At 38.9% G+C, this 23,379-nt stretch overlaps 1 protein-coding gene across 2 annotated transcripts in view; it reads left to right on the top strand.

Moving 5' to 3' along the window:
- TNS3 (tensin 3) overlaps positions 1-23,379 on the top strand; it is a 125,236-nt gene that overhangs the window by 73,664 nt on the left and 28,193 nt on the right. Inside the window, exons 15-17 of one of the 2 annotated variants that reach the window (XM_084222384.1) lie at positions 3,808-3,983; positions 4,344-4,461; positions 4,557-4,640. In XM_084222384.1, the coding sequence (XP_084078510.1) occupies positions 3,808-3,983; positions 4,344-4,461; positions 4,557-4,640 (378 nt within the window). The remainder of the gene's footprint in view (positions 1-3,807; positions 3,984-4,343; positions 4,462-4,556; positions 4,641-23,379) is intronic. The other variant, XM_084222383.1, reaches the window with a different exon arrangement.

The raw sequence follows: 23,379 nt of genomic DNA, 5'->3' as shown, positions 1-23,379 counted from the left end.
CTAACACAGTTCTCCCCAGAGTGTTATTTCAGCCTTCATGACTTCTGCTGAGGTCTGTGAAAGGCACACTGGAAAACCAGTTTTGTGGAGATTTTCACTGTTCCTTTCACAACAGAGCCCTGCATTTTATTGCTCTGTGGGTAGAGCTTCTTATGTCGTGCTAGCTTTCCACACCAGTTGGAGCTGTGGTAAGAAGCTCACTTGAAGTGCAAGCACTTGATCTTTTCCTCTCTGTGTGTAACATGCTTGTACACAAGCAATGAATTCCAGCTTGTCTGTCTGCAAAGTGTGTTAAGTTGTATTGATTGGTTGATTAAGCATATATCCTAGTAAGGTTTCCTTTTGTTTCTTAAAAAGATATATTATTTTCTTAAACCACTTAAAAGTTTGTCAGATTTTCTTGAATGTATAGATGTTACCTGTTTCCTCTTGTGAAAGGATTAGAACTGAAATGAATTGCAGATTCCAAAAATCCTGCTAGACAATAAATGAAGTTGAGAAGCTGCCTGTGAAATAATATAGTTAACACTGCTTAAGCTATATCCAGAGAAAATGATCTTAACTGTTGCTCAAGTATAGATGATTGAAATTCAAGTGGTTAAAATCAGTTTTACAAGTTCAGACATTCATATTTCAATGCTGTCACAAGGAATTATATTTGCAACCAGTTGGATAATTCGCTAATAAATGAGATACACCATTGTTATTGACAAGCCACTGGAGACAAGATTTTAAACTTAGCATTGTTTTCTTTCCAATAGTTTTAAATACCTCTCAATAGTAGTTGAGGAAAGGTAAGCAGTTAAAGAAACCAAACAATGATTAACCTTTAACCACTGGTTAGCTGTAGCTTTTGCATGGTGATAACCATCTGATGAGGTAAGTGCCTGATGTTGCTCTGATGCCAATCTGTTGGAATGTTATTATTTGTTCATTGGGCAAAACAAGACTACTTTTTTAGGGAAAAATTACTTTTCACATGGGAAAAGAGAGAAAGGACAGTATATGAAATGCTTTCAAAGAAATAAATATGTGCTCCTGGGTTATTTATGAAGCTCTGCCAAAACTTTAAGCTAAATGATAAAAACAAAAATGAATTTTGTAACTTCTAGGAAGTCTTGGCAACTGACACCTTACACTGTAAAAGGTTCCTTTCAAATTACTAAGTCTAAAATATTAAATATTAAAAGTCTAAATATTATGAAGTAAAGTTTTGAAACTAATGAACTAAGTAGTAGTAATTTTTGCTTACTCCTTCACTTAATTTTAATCTCTTAGACTTATTTGCTTTAAGCTTTACTGAAATATATCAGCTCAACTTCTCCTCTCTGTTGTCCAGCATCTAATGGTAATTTGGTATGTAAAGCACTTTCAGTCTGTTTAAGGAGAATATCCATTTTCCCAGAGAGGCCTCTTTATAGCTTTCTGAGGACTGCATTAACTTTGTAGAAATGACTAGCTTCATGAGTGTACCAATATTATTGATGATGAAATCCTCTCGTTAGTATGACAAGCAAAACTTGCATTAAATTTCAAAGGTCTTTTTTGACCGATCCAAAAGATAGGTATTCTTTATCATAGTCTCCAAGGCCATGTTAACTTAGAGAGATATTCTGAAATAAATTGTCTATGCCTTTGTAACTTGTTTACAGATGGAGTGAAACTCTTATTTGCTGTTCCTGGCTCCAGCTGCCTCCTGTGGAGAAGTGGTGGGACTGGGAGTATCTGGTCTCAGATTGTCTGAGATTCTGCAGTGATTCCCGCTCACTTTTCTTTACAGAAATTACAAATAAAAAAGGAAATCCAATGCAAATGTTAGTAAATGCTGAAATAGTATAAACTCAGTCTACATTCTTAAATGTCTCCAATTTCAGTAGAATTCACTGTGACTGTTCAGTGTCATGTAAGAGGTTTAGAAGATATTTGTGATTTCATGTCCTTTTCTGGCTTCAAAAATCTTGAGTGATGCATCTAGTTTGCTTACAGGGTCTTCAGCACATACTCTTTCCATAAATGAGAGACCACACATAAAAATTCAAGCTGGGGGGGAAAAGTTAAATATGGATGCTTAAAAAGTTCTTTAGTTTTCCCGGTTGCAGCAACCATAAAAACAGAATCTCAGTTGTGTTTTTTTCAAAATCTCAGGTTTTTTTCAGAATCTCAGTTGTGGTTTTTTTCACTAGCTTTATAAATACTGACTTGATAAAATTAATAACTGGCTGTATTTGGACCCTGAAATTTGACCTTATTGGTGGAATTTTCAAAAATTACTAACATGGTTTTATGTATTTCTTTATTTGCTTCAATAGTAGTTATTATAACATTTGCTTGGCTGCTAGCAGAGATGGATTTTTTGGAAGTGTCTAATTCTGTAGTTTAACAAGAGATTTATTAATATTTTTAGGATAAGCCCCTACTTGCCAGCAAGTTACTCACGTTGATACGTACATATGTCAATGCAGAATCAGTTAAGTATCATGGATTTTAGTCTAAAATCCCTGTCTCTGTTTCAAGCTTGAATAAAAACTGTTCCACTATACAGAAATGTACTTGTGCATTAATGCTTTATAATTGTGTAGTGTAATCAAGGTGGAATGTCTTTAACACAGACTCCTATGCTGCATGCCAGATTTTACACCTTAGCTTCTATCAGCCACTTCAGATTAGGAAACTGATGTTGTGTAAGGTGTACGCTATTGTTTTTCTCTACCCAAGTTGCAGATTAAGCCCTCCTGCTGGTTTAGATGAAGGACACACTTTGGACTCCTAGTGTTATGGCTCCATGATCAGGGTCCGTAGGTGATGTGCTTCAGCAACACATATTTACTGTTGGAAATTACTGTAAAGGTTTAAATTACACCAAGCAATTCAAGTAACTTCTTGGGGAAATACTCAACTCTTTTAAGAGAAATAGCTAATCCTCAGAGATCTTTTTGCATATATATAGAGAGAGAGACTATAGAAGCTCTCAGAGGAGTATTTGAAAAGTTGCTATGCATGTGGTTGTTTTTGTGACTACTCAGTAAATTCTACGGATCCTTGTTGTTGATTTAAGAAGGGTAGAAAAAGCAATTGTTGCAGGAATAATCTGGAAGTGCCTGCTGTTTGGAGTGGATGATGACCATGTATAAAATCCTGCTAATCATAGCTCTGCATCTAGTGACGTGCTCTTAATAACGTCTTTGGAAAAAAATAGTGCTTTCTGTCCTTGAGTATCCTGGATCGTTCTGCTGGTTAAGGTTACTCTTCTGTGCTGCTCCTCAAAAGGATTTCCAGCTTCTGTGTGTAGCTAATACCTAATTTTTGTGATTGCTATGTGTGTCACAAAAGGTATACAGTGAACTGAGTTTATAAGGGCCAGGATCTGTTTTAGCTAAAAATAATCTGCGTTTGGGAGGGGAAAGGGGTGGGAGAAACACAGCCCCGGGCAGCAGCAATGGTTTTTCTGCCCAGAGCCACTGTGTGTCAGAAATGGCAAGAGAGGGTTCTCATTGGAGGGCCCGTAGCGACCCCTGCTGTTTTGCTCTTCCGATTGCACTCGGGGTGATAGCTTCAAAAATGAGCATCTGGAGAAACATGCTGCTTAACTTACTCCTCTACAACAAAGGACATGGTGAATATTTTCCAGCTGGTGTCAGCAAAGAAACTACAACTGGTGTCTTTCCCCCACCTATGTAAAACAGTTTTGTTTTGTAAAACAGTTTGAACATTCTTGATTATAATCACTACAGACAGAATAGTGAAGTTTGTTTTAACAGTTCTAATTGAAAAAAAAAATAGTTTCTTAATCAGCTTGCCTGTTTTCAGCAGCAGGTATGCAAGATGATGCAACAGGAAAAAGGCTCAGAAAGTTAAGTGTTGGGCAGTATGACAATGATATTCCTGGGGAATCATCATATAACAGGTGTGGATGGATGAAGTCTCCTGCTAGTCACCAGGCTGTAATTCCAAGATCACCGGTTGCTGGAGGGAAAACCAAGGAGGTAAACAATCAAGAATATTTCACTAAATACTGAAGTGAGTGGCCAGTAGGAAATCTTATGTTCTGTGTCCAAAATTAATGTGAAGCAATTGGGCAGTTACAGCATGACAATAAGAACAAGTAACTGCATTCACCTTAGTAATGCAATTTAATGTTTAAGGATGTTCTTGTCTTTGCATGTTTTGGATGTCTCTTGTGTTTGCATGTTTTCAGTGTTCCATGATATCTCTGCTGGAACAGTAGATTGCATTATATCTAATTACAGAAACCTTCTGTAATTTGAGGAAGAATGCCCCACTGTGTCATAGGGTTAAGTGAGAATTAGCACACTGTAATTTTGCTTTTTTGTGTCTTCTCTTAGATGATTGTTGTACATTACCAGGATGAAATAGATGGGGAAATCTTCTCCACAATAAAAAATGGAAATGAGGCTGTCACATTCACATCAGCTTTTCCCCTGTCACCAGAGGTGACCTATGGTAAGAAAACATCTCTATTTATTTATTTATTTAAATAGCACTTTTGACATTTTAGCTGTTACTGAAGAGGAACTGCCCTTTTCCCTCTCTCCTAGTGACAGCACCTCCACCGTGCCATCAGCAGATTCCCTCCAGCCAAAAGGCCAGCAGCCCGTCTGAGCTGTACAGAACCATTTCTGGTAAGGTACCCCTCTTTCCTAAGTAATGTGAAAATGAACTGTGTATGAAGGCAACTAACACAACAGTGGTTTATAAGTAGGACATATAAATGGTGAATTTAGACATGCCAATCAGAGAAACAGATTTTAGCAGTCCTATTTTAATCACACCAAAACCCAATGTAGAGTAATGAAGAATTATCCAAGAAGTATTTAATACCTTCCACATTTCAACTGCCAACAGGGAGTCCCATGTTCACATTCTTTGCACAAATCTAGTGTGAAGCAATTAGGCAGCTGTGTCATGAAAATAAGAGGAAATGCAGCTTAGTGTTTGAGGCTATCCTGCTCTTGTTCTCTCTCTGTTTGCATGGTTTCAACGTTCCTCAGTCTTTCTGCTAATATTTGATGACATAAAAATACTATCAGGAGACTTGAGTTCTTTGTAATTTTAAGCAGGTTTTGTCTCCATCTCAGGAAGGATGGGTGATATCCATGTTGCCATCTTTCCAGGCAAGTGAAGCTGACAATAGAGCTTGACAGCAGCTATGCTCAAGTCAAGGAGATCCTTTACCAGAGGAATGGATGTTCTGGAGGGGTCTTTTTGCCATGATACAGTTTGTAAATGCGCAGCCATGGGAAAGTAGTTGGTACTGGATGATTACATATTTAAAGATTTAATATGATCTTGCTATGATTTTTTTATTATAAAGGATGATTTTCAAGGCCTTAACTCTTTGCTACTAAAAATAGCAGCTAAGCTACTGTTACGTGTCACCTTTTTTGTGCAAAATTATTTGAAAACACTAGGATTTAAAGGAAAAAAGTATTTCTGAACTGCATCAGAAAGTGCTGGACATAGCAGGAAGCCAGCTAATGTATTTAAAACCTGAATAAAAATCACAGGCATTCATTTTATGCATTACATATGTTCTCATGAAAATTCATGTATATTATGTATAGTTTTACTGCTTAGGCTGTGACTGTCTTCTCCAGGAGAATCTTGACTAGACTTTTCAATAAATTTGATGATAGGTTTTGATGCAATAATAGCTAGTGTTTCAGTTTTAACTTAAAAGACCCTTTATGTTCAATTTGCCTCACTTAATAGTTTTATTCTGTCTTGACATTATTTGCTTTTGACAACTATCTTTAGAAAAATCTTCTACCCAGTTCAAGACATCTCTATATGGTTCTCCCTACTTCTAAGTAATTAGTGGCAGATATCTTCCTGGTGACAACTTCATCAAATCAATTATAGGTTGATCTACTGAACACTTTGTTGTGAAATGGTTTCTATTAATGTTGCTAAGAGCTAAGAGTTGCCCTGTAAAAATATTTGGCTTTCAATGTGTTTCTCTATTTTGATTCTCCTGCTTAATTTTAAATAATGTCATCTCTCAAATGCTGGTTTTGGATTAATGAAACACTGAAAATAATTATTCTAACTATTAGAAAAGGAGACAATTCTTCCTTTGAGTGCCTGTTTTAAAATGAAGCTCAAGGTGTACTGAATGCTGCAGGTTACGTGCTCATCTCCATGCAGCTTTGGTTTTAGCTGTAAACATAATGTACTCTGACATTAAAAATGTTAGTTGTTAATTAGTTAAAGGTTAAAAGTGTATGAGGTGGGTCAGCTAGAGAACATGCAGTAAAGACACCTCTTGGCAAGCATCTCTTAGAAATGTTGATTGGGTGATTTTCCCATCAGAGCACAGAAACTTCTGTTGTCAGAGGCAAGTAAGAATCATACTTCAAATGTTTTAAAATTTTCTCTTTTCCCTTCACTTCTACTGTACTTATTGCCTGCATCTACCATAAATATCCACTGTATCTACTTGCTTCTATGTCTTCTGATTTCTTTCACAAGAAGTGCTTCTTATTTCTGCTACCAATCCCTAATTCATGCCCTGAGTAAGAGTGTTTATGTTTTGTGTGTTGAAGAGGCTAAGAATCTGAAGGGAACACATGCAGCTGTTCCTGTGGCTGAGGCTGCTTTAATGCACATGCCATAAAGGTGACTCTAACAGTGTGCACTTTGCAAGAGTTCTTAACAGCCTCAATTTTTAGTACTTTCCCTTACAGTCCACCTCCTCTTTTAAATGCTTACGTGGTCTTTATTTTGGTAAAAGTCAGGAAGCATACTGACTTCTTCAGAAATTTTCAACAGCGTGAGGCCTTTTATATCATGGACTCTGGAGTCTTAATTTCTGCCATTAAGATATTACTACTTTTGTCTCAGTTCAGATCACCCTTGAATTCAAAATTGCTTTGTTCTGCATATCAGCTTTGCTGTTTATCTCTTTTTTAAGTTACCAGTGTGGATGCTGTAACCTGGTTACCAATTATCTAGATGTATTATTTCCTCCCTGTTTCCTTGTGGAGAATAGCATTCAGTGTAAGTAGCACTTGCCATATCAAGGGATTCTGCTGTGATTTTAGAAAAGTACAAAAGTATGTAAAGAAAAAATAGTCAGGAATTGCAATGATATCCAGTCCTTAAGTATTAAAAAAAATGACAAAATTCTCTCTTCTTTAAGTTATTAATTTAATCTGTGTATCTAGTGTCTAGAATGCATCTGATTTTTAACCTGTTTACCTAAGGACACTGTTTTTAATAAAGTCTTATAAAATGGAGCTCTGTTATCCCTAGAAATCTTAATTTTCTTTCCAGGTAAAACCACTTTGCTGGGGAAAGTCAGTCTAGTAGTGTTACGTATCTGCCTCCCTTCCATTAGCTATGCCCTAACTCTTCATTCTTCTTGTACATTTATTGGAGATGTCCTGCCTGCAATATTTCAGAACCTTGTTCTTTATCAAACAGGTATATATTTAACTTCCCTCAGTCTGTATGCACGCAGTCAATTTTGTGTCAGCACTACTGCTCCAGTGATGACTTGCTGCTATGGTTTCATGGCCCTTTTCTTCACTTTACGTAGCTTGAAAGTAATACAGCACCCACAGAGTTCATTCTGAATTGTCTTTGAAAGACACCTTGTTTCTTGAGATGAACTTAAGTAGTCTATAAATTGGCTAGTGGCCTATAAATTGGCTAGTTTTGTAAATACCCCTCAAAAAATAGGGCTGCTCCACTCAGAACCCAGATACAGCTCTCTGGAATTTCACAATAGCTGATGTATATTACATGGGAGGGTGAGTCCCACACATCACTGAAGGAACTGAAGCACTATTTGTAGGCTATTTTGAAACTTATAAAGGCTCTTTTTTCTTGAACAGCAGACGGCTAATTTAAGTCTCTTTGTATATAGAAGTAACGCATAAAAGCGTAGCAAGCTCTTTGCCAGGGGACTGAATGCTGGCTTGCTGCCCTGCTACTCTGCCCCTGAGGCTAGATGTGAAGAACTGCCCCTTCTTCAGCCCTGGTCAAAGCACAGACAGAACTTTGCAGAAGGTCTGCGTTCACAAACAGGCACTGTCTCGCAACAGAGGGGAGGGATCTGTGGAACAAGGGAAGATTGTCTATAATCCTTTATCAATGTACTGACAAAGAGAAGACATGATGTCAGTTTTTTCCATCTTTTCTGAACAGCCTAACTAGGCTTGTGTAGTTCAAGCAGTGCAAATGATGGAATGAAAGCATTGCTGCCGGTGTAAGGAATCTCTGAGCCTTCAACCTTCAACCTAAAGCCTTGCCTTCTCATCTCTTCCATGGAGCTTAGACTATGTACTGTACTCAAAGCTTGTGTATGAGCTGCATCTATTCTAAAAATTTTAGAAAGGGCAACTTTTCTCCTCATGCCATTGTGGAACTCTTCAAGACCTCATACTGGAATATTTCCACAATTTTTCTTGTACAGACTCTGTTTTTATCTGACAGAGACATTGTAGCCCTAATTCTCTTCATTGAATAACACAGACTTATTCTATTACATCATCCAGCAGAGTGATGACTGTTTAATAAATGTATTGGAAGGCAAACCACAACCTAACAGCCTCATTATTGCATAATTCTATTACTATTAGAATTTTATACTGTTGTGGTATCATACTGTTATTCCAGGATTGTCATTTCTTCCAGTCACTGAGTTGCAAGGGAAATGATACTGCTTAATTTTTCAATTAAAAAAATATCAGGGTTCTAAACTGAGGGGCAGTTTGGGAATAAAAGTGAAACTGATTTATGGAAGGGAAAAAAATCCCTGTTTATTATGGGCAAAAACTTTCTCCACAATGTGAAAAGCTTTCATTTATACCTTTCTCTCCTCCTCTTACCTGTTTTTGTAAGCTATGGATGTCCAAAGCAAGTAATAGATTCAGAACTTTTCCAGACATCTGGGTTCATTTGCTTAGAACATCAATGCATCCACTTATGTGGATGGTTAACATAAGCTCTGTCCTCCTGAAAACAGGTACATTTTTATTTTTGCTATTGCAATTTAGGGTTTTTTAGATGTTTTGTTTATTTTAGTGGGTTTTCATTTGTTTTTTTGTTGAGGTTATCAATGAAAAATAAGTAATACAAGTAGAGAAAGGAAATTTATGACTTAATGCAAAGCAGATACATCAGATTTCTGTTACATTTTCCATTGTCCTGCAATTGCCCTTGACATGTTTATGTCATGGCTGAATACACTGTTCATCTACACAATATTTTTATAAACACCTCATGTTTCTTGATTGATGTGTTACTCTTTGAGCCAGGTCTTATGAGCTCTCAGAGAACCCATCACACCTGAGATAGCTCAGCCACCCCAAATGGCATAAAATTAGCAGGATAGCTTCTGAGGTAGTATTGGGAACAGAAAAAGGTTTAATAAAAGGCAAAATAACAAAGCTCTTACAGAGAAAAAACTGAGCCAGGGCAAGAGGTCCTTGCTTCTGCTAAAACACCCCACAAAAGCCATTATTTCCTTTGTTCTCTTCTTTTTCTAGTGAATTACCCAGGTGGGACCTCTTGGCCTCTGTCCAGTTGGGCAGCCCCAGGTCTGAGGTGAAGTCCCAAAGGTCCTATGAGGTGTCTTTTTACCAAATTGAGGAGAGAAACTTCTGGGATTGTTGCCTTTTTAAACAGACAAAGAATAATTTGGTAACTCTGTCAACAGAGGGCATATTCCTACACTTAATTATTATAAAATACACCATTTACTAGTGCATAAGAAGCCTCCAAAGGCTTCTGGAGCAAGCAGGAAATTACTTGGATCTCCTGTTGGGATTCTACCAGCATGAACTTAATGAGGGCTTCCAAAAAGAGCATTTGGAATGCTGCAAAGCAAAATCATAAATGTTCAGAGACCACTTCTTGGTTGTTGTAAACATTGAAGTCAATATAATGTACTATGATCTATCACACTTTTCTGTCTCTAGGTCACTTTCATTGAGACATTTAGCTCAGTAAAACTAACCTTTACACAAAGTTTTTATTGCAGAAAAGTTGGAGATGACTTGATGTGTTTTCAAGTCTTCACTGTCAGAGGTCTCCTTCCCTTTGTGCCACTGATTATAATACAGTTCTCAACATATCTTTCAAATACAGTCATGGAAATGTATTTATTTGGTCTGCAGAGAAATAAACAACACTTATTATCAGTGATTTCACTCTGGTAGTCCAAATTCAATGAAAAAGTAATAATATTCCATCTCATGTGCTAAAAAGCTTAACCATTTCATTTGGTTTATATCAGTTTGAATGGTGAAAAATATCTTGTAACAGTAGAATGAAATTGAAACTGAAAATAACTTAAAAAACTTGTAGTCCATGCCTCCACTGGGTGGTATTAACTACAATCCTTACAGTATAAGTGTTTACAACTGAGCTATTTGATAATCAGCTGTAATTGAGATTTCCCCTCCCCCTCAGTTTGGCTAAGATTTTCATGGGAGGAACTCTCCCAGTCGACACTACTTAACTTCCCAAAGCTTTAGAGATTAAATGATTTAGAGTTTAATCCATTTAGCTAGCTAGGTTTTTTTACAGCTATATGTTTCTACATAAAACTTAAAAAAATCTGTACATGTTTTAGCCTCTCAGCAAACACTCTAATATGTCATTGATTCAGAGGAGAAAGGAATATTATTTTACATAACTGAATAGAAAAAGCTAGGGCGTGCCAAGTCCATGGCAGATAGTATGTGATGATAAACCAGTGGGACAATATAAATGTGTGTTTTCTTTGGCTGATACATTAAAGCTGTCCAAAAAGGTCACTCTCGTTACTGGATTCTCATAAGAAAACTCATTCTCTAAAATATACTCTCTCTTCCACTGCTTTTGGATACTCTAGGTTGATAAAATATTCCGGAACATGAATACATTTTGTTTTGTAGCCAGCGTTGTATCTGATCACAGACTCAGTAATTCTTCAAATCTGATGCATATGTTAAGACAAAGATATTTCCTGATTAATTGTACTTACAGCTCCCTGAGCTAAACTTCTGCAAAGGGACACAGTCTGCTGTGACCTACATGCTTACCATCACATTGAACATAAGAAAAATTCAAGTACTATAGATGGTCATAGATAATACTGTGCTAGCAGAATGCATAATCTAGTGCACATGTACATAATTCCATGTGCAGCTTCTCTGTAATACTGAAGAATTTGAAGTGGGAAAACAAAGAAGATAGGTGTGTTTGGAGGTTTTTTCACGAACAGGATGGGACTGCTGGGATATGTTCCTCGAACTTTTATTGCAGCATCAGCCTCATTACATGGTTAAGACAATAGAAAGATAGCAACAGCTCATGTACAACCAGCAGCAGCCAAAGATTTCTTTGTTATAGAGCATTTAAAAAACTTTCTAGCCAATAGCATATTGCTAAAGCTTACAGACACTTGTTCTAGCCAATCACTAAAAGTACATGTATGCCTGCTTCATACAGTGCTTGCATGTATACCTTCTATTAACAATATACAATACACCATCATTAAGCTTAAAACCTTGTACTATCTTGGTAAGCATATTTTTCTGCAGGCTTAAGGTCTATCGTAGCCAAGCCTAAAACTCAAAAAAACCCTTCTTACCTTTCCTATTTCCCACAGATAGGTTCTTCAAACATTACATTGAAGAGATGTTGTGAAACTATTCACTGTCTCCTCTTCTGCTCTCCCTTGCTTTTGTAGCAGGATTTGCACCTGGACAGAAACACTGTGATCATAGATCAGAATTGGCCTTAAACCATTAAAACTGCTCTGTTCAAACCTCTTTAGAGATAGAATCAGATACTGATTTGGAAAGACTGTTTTATACTATGTGTTTAATTTTCTGTGCAAGTATTTACATTGGTTTGTTTGTTTGTTTGTTTTAATGGATGACTTTTCATTCCATGTGGGCAAAGCGCTGATAGATATGTAAATTAGAGAACTGAGACTGTTCCCTTAGAAATGCCCCTCTCAGAGGTCCCTTGGCACTGCCTGCATCATCCATTTGAACCAAGACACTTCTGAAAAGTTGTATGGAGTCTTCTGCCTCAAGCAAGTGTGAATTAAGTTTTCTCATGGGAAATGAGTATCCAAGTAGTGGAGACCCTAAATACAGAAAAAGGCTCTTTACTTTCTCATCCACTCATTTTCTCCTGAACTCAAATGTTGAACTGCATTAAAGGAATGGCAGATCTTGTGACAAAAGAGTTTTCCTACAGGAGGTCATATGAAATAAGGTTTCTAGCTTGGGACATCTTTAAAGTCTCTTGCATATTATATGTCTTTCATCAATGGTACCTCAACAAGTCTGACTGGTCCTTGATCCCTCACTACTAGCATTAAATCAAGCAACTGCTGATAGGTTCTTCATCAAGAATCTACCTACCCTCTAGGTGCTTCCCTTATTTGGGGCACCACACTTTAATCCAGTTCATTTGTTACTTGTTTTGTCTTGACTAACTTTTCATACCACTGCAAACTGTAAATGAAACAACTGCCTTATTTCAAAAGGATTTATTAATGGAGAAAAAACTTGAAGTTTTTCATAAGACACATTATTGCCTGTTGCAGTTTCAGGAACCAAAACATCTGAAAGTTTAATTGTGCAGCTTGCAGCTTTCATCCTTCCTGTAGCTCTAATCCAAAGGCATTTTCTCTTGAGAGAAAGCAGTAGCATTATCTGATGTTTATTTATTTTTGTGGTTGGTTTTTGGTTTGGTTTTTTTTTTTTTAATACTTACCATACAAGATAACTGACTGTACTTGGAATATGCATTTATTAGTTGAAAAGATGATGGCACTTCCAAGGGTGCTGAACACAGTTTCTTGTTAGGTTCACTAGTATCTGTGAGAGCTCAAAAATTCTAAAATTTAGTCAATAAAATAAGCTGTATAATTCTGAAGTTCCAAATGCCAAAAAAAGTTGTTTATATAATCAAATATTACATGGGAAAAATGTGTTTATACAATGCTTCAGTGTTGTTACTCAATCATGGTCTCAAAGCATATGTGCCTCTTCAGTTAAATTTGAAATACACCCTGATAATACACTGGTGGGTAGTGGTGGTTTGGTTTTGGTTTTTTTCCTCTTTCTTTTTTCTTGCTAAGAACCACTGAAAAAGTGATTACTTGAGTGGTTTTTAAACATTCTGTTTTATAGAGTTTGGTTTCTCTTTCTTTCACTTTCCATGGGAAAAAGTAATGCATTTCCCCACATAAATCAGTCATTTGATAAATAACTATCTTTGTATATATTCATTGAAATATAGATGAATAATATCTTACACATACATAAAAAAAACAAAATAATCTGAGCTGGGAAATCCATCACTAATATTTGCTTCTTTTGAAGATGCAAACAAGAAGCCATTGACTTAAAAACCATTTAAATAGAAATACGTGATTGGAAGAGCAGACAGCCTGGCAGATGTGTTTGTTTTTACACATACCTGAGGTTACTTGTTTGCAGTGCATGTGCATAGCATACATTTTTGAGATGTCACTAGTTACTTTGCCTGGAAAAGGTTAAATTAACAAAAACCATGGGAACGGCTACTGCTCTTGCTATGATTCTATGAAATTTTTTCAACTTTTCCAGGATGAGGCCTGGCACTTCATGACTGATATGCCAAATTATTCCATGTAGTTTGAGGGAAGCCCGAAGAAGAGAGCTCCAAAAATCAAAGTACAGCTGTGAGCACACGTTTTCAAAACAAATGCAGTTTTAAAATGATCCTGTGTTTGAGTGAATGCGAGGGTTTGTCTACTGCATTTACAAGTTAAAGACATTCTGCAGTTTCAGAATAACTGACCTTCCAGTGTTGAGTAGGAACAGAGAGGAAATACACATTCCACTTAATTGTTTATAGACTAAAGGTCACATTGCTCTTTGGTTTTTTTAGGATGCTGTTCTCCCCAATGTTAATTCTCTTCATGTTTATTCCCTCTTGCAGAGGAGGAGAAAGCCAAATTAATCTGTGTTTTTCTGTGCCTGAGTTAGGCAAGTTATTTCACAAAGCCATTTATATTCAGGCACCTTGTAGACAAAATCTGAAATGAGCAATCTACTTGACATTGACTCCTATGTTTCTGTCAATCATCAGAGTAGCAGGGAAACACATGACATTCCTTCACAAATTGTGGAGTTTGCTGAATTTGTATGAAGGGCACAGCATAGCCACTCTGCTTCAGGGATTCTTGCTGGAGAAAGGTGCATGTTGCAATTCAAGCCCTACATTTTAAACTGTTTTCATTAGAATTTGCAGTGTAATGGTTCTGATCAAGCCAGGAATCTTATGTGCTATATCTGGGAGAACTGTGCACTGGTACCACCTGGCAGAGATTGAAAGACCTGATCCTGATCTGCTGTGCTGTGCCTGGAACTGCCATTAAATCAATTCTTCTTGCCAAATAACAGACTTCCTCCTTTTGAGATGGCAGTATCTTACACGCTGACCTAAACCAAATCAGTTCCTCAGTTCCTCGTGTTGGATGGAGATGTCCAACACTGCCTTTCCTTCTCTTCCTAACTCTTTTGTGTGCAATCAGCCTTGCCCTTTATATCTTCTGGCTTTAGAGTTTCGGACTTTTTTCTTCCTTGGAGAAGAAAGTCTCATCTGGTTGAAACTTTGAATTTGTGATAGAAAGACAAGCAAAAGGTGAGATTTTTATTATGTGCCCTTTTGTTTGTTACTAATAGTCCATGTCATAGGGATTTTCTTGATGAGTAGCCCCTTAAGTATAACTGAGTCTATTAGAAGGATCCATGTAAAAAAATCTTGAAAAAGGGTGAATTTGATAAATGCTGACAAAACTCAATTATATTAATACTTTAAATTACATTATTTCTGCTTACATTACATCCTTATAATACTTTGGAAAGTAAGTTTCTTATTTAACCAGCCTTCTTCATATGTCATCTCAGACTACTGTTATCTTCTTTGTTAAAGGTTACTACTATTCTTGTTCCCTTCTAATTCAGCAAGTGTAAATAGCCAAACAAGCAAAGCTTTCTAGATTTGAAAATCTGGAAAAGAATGACATATCCAAAGGTCCTGTGATTACAGTGCTTTTTATGCAGATTCAGGGATACTTTCTATGGAGAGAAATTTTCACTAATCATTATTCTTTATAGAAGTGTGAAGTTTGTGTTTACCTGCCTCTGGCTCTGCCAGGAAGCATCCAAGACAAAGTGTAGTTGTATAATAAATTCAAAGTAACGGATGTCACTTCCGAACTGCTGCATAATAACCTCTTCTTACCCCATGCCAAGGATTTTCTCTTCTTTTTACCTGATGATATGTTGTATATCACAACTAGCCTTTGCTATTTGATTCTTCTGAGTGCAATCTTTATGCAACATGTTTAATAGGAGCAGCTGCTATGAAGGAAAACAGTGGTAGGAATGAATATTTTTATAAATGAATAGTTTGATTTACATTATGGTCTGTGGGAGAAGGCAAAATGTTAATTAGTTTACCAGTACTCATCTCTATAACCAAGCTAGCTTGTGTATTTTAATATTATCAAAACTGTTTACATGCATTCAAAGCACGGTGCCGGTAGAACTTTGAAAGCAATTGAATAATTCATCATGGGAAAGTTTTAAATGGTTGCATTTGTTTCTGTCTAGATCTAGTAATTTCCTGCAGTGATCCTTTCAGAAAATACGGTGTGCTGGGTAGTGATGAACAATCTGAAAAGGAAATATGCTGCTCATTGTGCAGCTGCAGGTTTCCACTCGTCTTCCTGACCTGTGAATGAAACATGCTCAGAACAATGCTAGGGGGATGTTGAATGCAACACAATAAGGCTATACGTGTTTTGTAATCTTGGGAAGCGAGTAAAACTTTATTCAGAGCTCTGGAGGCTAAATTTATCCAAGAGTGTTGGGCCACTTCGTTGTAATGGAGTAGCTGGGCTTTGGTCAGCATTAAAAAGCACTAATCTGACAATTCTCGGTTTCGTGTCTTGCATCTCTCTGAAAGAAACAAAATAAGTGAGGTCAAATGAAGTGGTGGGGGAAGAACAACACCCGCCCCCCAACACTCAGAAAAACCTCGCAAAATCAACCAAATACCAGCACACGCAACCCCTCCCCCAGCCCGAGTTCCCAGTCTCCCCGGTTCGTGTGCCGGCCGCTCGCTCTCCGCCCCCGCGGCGCTGCGCGGAGCAGGGGACCCGCTGGGAGCGGCGCTCTGCGGGGAAGAGGCGGTGAGAGCCGGGCGGGGAAAGTGGGGGGAACGAGTCGAACGCAAGTAAGGTGGAGTCAGCGCAGCAGGCATACACTGAATGGGCAGTCGAGCTGAAGAGCGAGCGGGAAGCCTAATCTAACAACTATCGGGGAATTACTTTCTGCCTGGATGAAGGGAACTCTGGCCATTCTTCGTCTGGGCGGCTGTATTGAGACAAGGGAGCCCGTGCTTCTCTCGCCGCAGACACTGGAACCCACTTTGCGGTGAAGTTCCAACAGCGAGGGAGAGTGGCGGGCGCTGGCAGATGCGGGCAATAGCTTTTCCCAAGTCTCTGCGTGGCGGGCTGGCGCGCCCCGCTGCCTGGATTCCGTGAGCCTCCGGCGGCGTACGGCACGGAGGGAGGGAAGCACGATTTCGCACAGCCCCGTGGGAGAGCCGCTGTCGCGATGGCTTCCGTAGGTAGGTTTGTGATTCCCTGCGCCCCTGTTTAGTGCGTTTTCCTAAATCTGAAAACTCTTTTTGTGGGCTGGTCTCGTGTTTGGCTGGTCGCGCTCGCCGCAGCGGCGGCGAAACGTGACCCCGGGAAAAGGGGAGGGCGGCGGGCGCTGACTGAAGCGGAGCAGCCTCAGGCGGGGGCCGCGCCGTGTGCGGGGTGCGGAGCTGGGAGCACGCAGCCTGCGGCCTGCTCCTGCTGCTGCGAGCTCCGTGGAAATGAAGTGGGAGGAAGAGTTGCGCCTTTTGTAGTCGTGTAACAACGTTGGGAGTCTGCCCAGAAACTGCTGAGAAGGTTTGCAGACGAGGAGCTCTGTCAGTATGAGAGTTTTCTGCAATCGCTGACAATGACTGAGGGCATGAGGCAGGGCTCGAGAGTTTTGTCTAGTCACTTTCCTGCCGAGGAAGCCTTGTAATGTTTTGTGTGCCGTGGTGGGTCTTTTTCAAAAGTAGAAGAAATGAGGGCTGCCTGGAGTATGCATAATTTCTGTCTACGTAGAAGAAAATTTGTCCAGGCTGAGTCTTTTTCCTCCCCTGAGGAATGTTTTAGTAATGTTATAGCAGCACTGAATTTCTTTTCGGAAACATGAAAGTTGTAAGATTTTGTAAACACGAGTTTTTCTTAAATGAGGAATATGGCATAGTTTTTCTGCTTTCTTGCTTAGTGAGAAAAACACTTTATTGTGCCATTGGCACTGGAAGGGCAATTGGTCTAATTTGTGCATCCAAGACAAAGTATATTTGTGTAATACATGTAGAACACTCTCTTACTTCAGATCTGAATTTTCCATGAAAATCTCATAGAGTCTTAGAGTAGCCACCTATTACGTAGTACAGTGTACAGGATGCAGCAGAATGTAGATGCAACCTGGTTCCTACTGCCTTAATGCAAACAATTTTTCTATTCAGGCAGTAGCAGCACATGGTTGGGTAAAGACTGCAACCCTAAAAGGAGAGTTACTGAATCACAGTTGAGACAGACCAAGAAAAAAATGCAAGACTTCTCAGTCGTGTGTTTTGTGATACTGAACAACACTGAAGATAAACTGAACTGAGTTTATTTTTACCAGTATCAATTTCAGATTATTAAAAACAGCCTTTGAAAAGTCAGATTTTTCTGGTTTTAATATAAAATGGTTTAGGTATACAGCTTGAAAATCAAAAAAACAGCCCTCAGTTTTGTTATTCAGGCCGCAGTGAACTGGGTTCAGCATTTTGTTGCCGGCAAGTGACTAGAAAAATGAACAGGTTGAAGATTGTCACATTCAGGCGGAATTTTTCTCACAGCAGAAGAACAGGACCAAAGTGAGTGTTTTGATAGAAGGTCCAAACATCAGTTTGATTGCTTCCATTTTTTCTATGAGGCAAGTATGCCTCAGACGTCAAAAGCTGCATACTGGGACCCCCGCTGGTTTCTCGTGGCACCAGGGAGCTGGACTGAGACAGAAAAAGGGGAGTTTAAACTCCTTTGTTGCTCTTTCACCTTAGGGAAAGTATATAGGTCATAAAATAGAAAATGTCACAGAGTCTTTGTGTTTGCTTCTCAGAAGTGTCAGAAAGTCAGGCCCAAGCTCTGTCCCTTCTTTCACTCAGTTTGCCCTCTCTACCTTCACCCTTGCCTCCTTTCCTTAGGCTTTGCAGTGTATCTTGTCAGTAGACATGAGTGGCACTTTTCAGTTCAGCACAGACACAGCTTAGACCTGCATCTCCAACATTTTAATGGATAATGAACTTTGGAGCACATTGCTGATATTTTACTCTTTTCTTGAAAGGTCTTTCAGTGCATTCTTCCTGATAAAAGTATTGCTGTTCATTGGAAGGTACCATATGCATGTTTCATAGGTTCTTTTCTCTTTTCTAAAACTATTGCAATTTAATTGTATGGTTTGATGAAAATTGTCATATTCAGCAATGTGAATGTCTGAAATTCCATTATGAGATGAACATGATAAGAATGGAATCGTCTGTCCCTAAAACCATTTTACTAATTTGCTGTGTAAACTTAATGTGGACATGTTAATAATTGTGTTCTAATTGCTTTATTTGATTTTTTTTTTTTCACTACTGAGTGAGCTGCTGTACACAGAGACAGAATAGGGGTTCTCTTGTTTATGCGTTATGTACTGGTAGTGATTCTCTACTAAAGAGTGTTTTAATCACATTTTATGTTGCATGTGATCTGGAAGTCTTGAGGACATGCCTCTGCAGCTGCTTTGCATTCCTAAGACAGCAAAGCTTGCTTAAAGTCAGTATCACAGCATCTGCAAGGTCTTTTAAAATACATTAAAAGATAGATGCAACTGATTGCTTTAGTCCTTGGGGAAGTTTCTTTTCTTCCCTCGGTACTACTTGTGAGAATGAAATGAATTAGCATAAGAAAGCCTTTCAGAAAGTCATGATAGGGATTTTACTGCTTTCAAGATGCTGTGTTGTTATTCTGTTCAGCAAATAGGAGTTATTTGTATTTTGGTGTTTGAATGAATGTACGATACCAAGTTACCTGTAAAACGGTCTTCCTGTTTTCTCAGAAAAGAAGCAATATAGTACAGGTCTTAGGGTTTTAGTATGAGGCAAAGTGTGGTCTGGTAAATCATACTTTTCATTCTGATCGATGTGCAGAGGGTAAATGCTGTTAATTGTGTCAGCCTGTGGTTGTCTGGAGATAAGCTGACACCTGGCATAGCTTCAGAGGCTGCCTATGGCTGTTACTGGCAGGCTGTTATGGGAGCTAGAACTTGCAGAATACAGGAATGTAGCATTACACTCCCACTTTTGTCATGCATCTTGCTGGCAGGCCAGGGTCTCCCTTGACGGTGGTGGAATGCTAGCCTTCCTCACCCAGTGCTGGCTGGGGAGGGCTGCTGTGCCAGGGATGCTTCCTCGAGGGGTGACAGCTCTCTTTAGGGCATAAGGCAAGATTTTTTTTTTTTTTAATTCTAAATTCATTTGACAGGCTCCCAAAACACAGTGAACACTTTCTGAACGCAGACAAAAAATAATTGCATGAAGTTAGAAACCTTCAGTACTGTAGTGTACATTACATTTAACTATTAGCAATTTGGCTTCTAACTGTTGAACGTGTTTTTTCTTACGCCAAATAAACGTCCCTTAGACATACTTTACTGCCTCTCCAGATGTGCTGTTTTATTTCTGAGGTTGTCAGTCACTCCATTGTTGTATTTTCTGTAATATCCAAGTATGCAATATGTATTCCACTGAGATTCTTCTCAGAAAAAGCAACTAAAGCTGATCTTTTTTTGTGCAGAGAGGTTAATGCCTGGATGCTGGAGCCACTGTCTTAATTACTTGCCTCAGGTTCAGCCTGACTGATTATTTTCGAAGAGAGTTGCTCCACTCAAAACAGGGATTAGCAGAATCTTCTAGCAATAGTAATTTTGTCTTTTCCCTCTTCACAAACAGGAAAAATCCTATTACATTTTCTCTGCTTGGTATTAGTGGGTTTTTGGGAAGTGTGGGAACTGAAGGTGTCTCCATGTTGGTACATGGCATGTACTTCTAAATGAGGAGCGGGGCTGCTTAACATTGAATAGGAAAGCATATACTGTGCAAAAGAGACAAAAAAGTTATTCCATTCCCTGGTATGTGAAGTTATAAAAGACAAGACTTTAGGCATTCTTTATTGATTTCCACATATTCTGTGAAAGGGAAGGAACAGTGTGACCAAAGTTGATTGGTTTCATATAAGGGAATAATTTGGCTCACTGTATTTTAGTGAAATTGAAAGCAGAATGTGACAAGTTTAAAAGGTCAGGATTTCAGTAAAGTTAGTACTTCGGCCGAAAGCAGGAGAGACTGCTGGTCTCTCTTACCATTTTTGGCACCTTTGCATTTGGAAAAGCAAGGGAGTGAAAGAGAAGATAGATAACCTGTAAGAATCTTACAGTGCAAATAGACTTGGAAAAGCATTAGTTTGTTATCTGGCTCAAGTGGGCCATTACTTTGGCTTATTTCAGAGCAGTATTATTTTCTCTGTCCATTCGGCTTTTATATTAGCCTCAGATAGTTGTAAGGTAATAAGCTTGATGTTTTGGAAGCAGAATACTGACTTTAGGCTCCCTTTCGCCAGAAGATGTAACTGAGGGTCTTTACTTGAGTTTTCAAGCTGATGCACATGCCACATTAACTAACACCTTCTCACAAAAAGTATTACAAAGTTTGAAATGTATGAAGACCTACTACAATACAAGGTATGGTAGTGAAATGACTGAATGTTGTTACCCATCTTTTATCTGGACCTTAGTGGTGTGGGTTAAGCTACTCTGGGTTTTTTTCTTTTTTGGTAGGTTTGGTGTTTTTTGGGTTTTTTTTTTGTGTGTGTGTGTGGGGGGGGGGGGTTTGTTTGTTTGGGGGTCTGTAAGATCTTACTTTATGTGGCTGTGTGGTCGGCACACCCAGCAGTTTCTGCTTACAACTGAAAAAAGCCTGCAACTTCTACAGGTTTTACCTCCTGCTGTCAAGTAGAAGAGTGAACTGGATGTTTTTATGCCTTGCACCTTGACACAATTAGTATTCTTTTCTTAATCTCAATTTTCAATAGGGTATGGTGCAAAGAGCTCCTTTCTAAGGTCCTGCCTTTAAAGGTGATGATCAGTGTTAGTCAACGTACATCTGACCTGGGTGCATGCAAAGATACCAACATGAATTATCTTAGCTTTGTCATGTCACTTCTTGAAGTAGGGAGCTGCACTTTTACATTTGACAGTGTTTTCACAGCTCTAAATGGCATGGTAGGGGCCTGAACCAAGAAGCACTGATGCTTTGCTTTCTGTTAAATGTGCCAGGCTAGTTAATTCTGTAGAAGCTATGAAATTGCAGAATTATTGATTCCGTGAGATAAAGGGTTAACAGCTGACCAGTGAACTCTGCAAGAGACAATGAGGGGACATAGCTAAAGTATCCAGCCGGTTTGTTTTGAATTGAAGTAAAAACAAGGCTGGTTTCATGGGAAGTTCCTTTAAGATACACTTGTTTCTAGCCTGGGAAGAGTTGTACCGAGTTGGTGTTTTTTTCTGCAGTTTACGTGCCTGGCTGCCAGTGGCTTTTCACACGGTGGCTCTGTGTTTAGTATTTTACACCTGTGAAAATGGGCTGTGAAATGCATCTGTGAGCATGACAGTGGTCCTTCTCTCGAGCTCTAAAGATTATAGCAGCGATCCAAAGCCTGCAACAGGGAAGAATCAAGTCTTGGTCCCTTTATTTAAGCAAGTGCTGTAGAAGGAGTGGAATTTGCTGTGTAAATCTGTTGGACTAACTCTTATGCACGTAGTTGTGCTCGTATTAGAGTGGGAGATTTAAAGCTCTTTCAGAAGGATTGCCACTCCCCTCTTTGCCCCCAAACTCTTAGTAACTGGATTCCAGTGACTTCCCTATATATTCCGGTGTCAGGAGAGACACAGAGACATGAAAACAAGCAAGCATGTGGAGATAAGTTTGGGATTGTAATTCCTATTCCTGTGAGGAATTCAATTCAGAAGCAAAATCGTCTCAACCTTCAGTGTAATTGGGAAGCATCTGGGCAAGTTCATGAGATGCCTGTTGTACTTGAGGTACTTTTGTCTCAAGCAAGACAAATGCTGGTCTCTGGAGATTTGTCGAAGTTGTGTTTCTGGAGAGGCTCTAGCAGTCTTCCCACTGTTATAAATTATCACCAAGAAAGCCGAATTAATAAATGGGAAAGATTTTATTTTCGCGACCAAAATACAGTTCTCAAAATCCACAGTCAGAGACGGCGTCGAGCCCGGGATCGCGCTGGGTGAGCCTGGATCCCGCTCTGTTCACCAGCGCCGTGTCCGATGAGGCTGTTCTGTACATTTCTTTATGCCTGAGGCAGGGGTGCCCCGATTTCTGGTGTAACCCCGCATGTGTATGAAGGTTTCTTTTCACTGTGCAGGGTTGGACAGCTGCTGTTTCCTGGGTAGTGGCGGCCGCTGATCGGGTCAGGGGAAGTCGCGTATTCAGATGGATGTTTCTCGAAGGCTTCGGGTATCTTGGTTGATGATACTTACCAAGTGCCGATCGTCCTCGGGTGTGCCCTGATGGTTCCGGGGTAGCCCATCTCTGCTCCAGCCACGTTCTTTTATTAGTTAACGTGGCATTCTTCTCCTGCTGCCACCAGGAGTTTCCTAATTCCAGTGTGGAATTTAACATCCAGTCTCGTTGGATGCTCGTTGGATGTTAAATCCATTTTACTATTTTTATTTTATACATTTTTCCCCCTTAAGCATGAATTACTTTATATTACATAGTACACTATCTACATCAAGTTGACCAATATGGTTTTGTGCAGCCAGCTTTTTTGACTCTTATTTGCACCAGTATGAGGATGACTGTAATGTAGCTGATCGGGTAAATACAGATTCACATTTCTGTAGCTCTTCCACACGAAACATTTCTGCAGTGTTTCCCTAAAGTTCACTCCTATGGCTGTCATGAATATCGTTAAAGTAATGGTGTAGTTAAAAGTTTCTATTAAAAGGCAGTTTTCTGTTTCCCTCATCCAATTAAATGTGCTGTGTAATGAATTCAGATGGTTTTTAGTCAGGGCACTAACGTGCAGATTTTCTTGTCTCAGACGTATCTTTTAAGTACCTTGCACACTCCTCATTCAAGTAATAGCTGAACCAAGCTTTGCCATGAATTGAAAGGAAAACAGTATTCATTTTTACTTGTTTT

The sequence above is a fragment of the Fringilla coelebs genome (genome assembly GCF_963513975.1).
Source record: "Fringilla coelebs genome assembly, chromosome: 1".
Classification (NCBI taxonomy): domain Eukaryota; kingdom Metazoa; phylum Chordata; class Aves; order Passeriformes; family Fringillidae; genus Fringilla; species Fringilla coelebs.
Note: the sequence above shows the minus strand (reverse complement) of the source record. Positions and strands in the feature narration are given on the sequence as shown.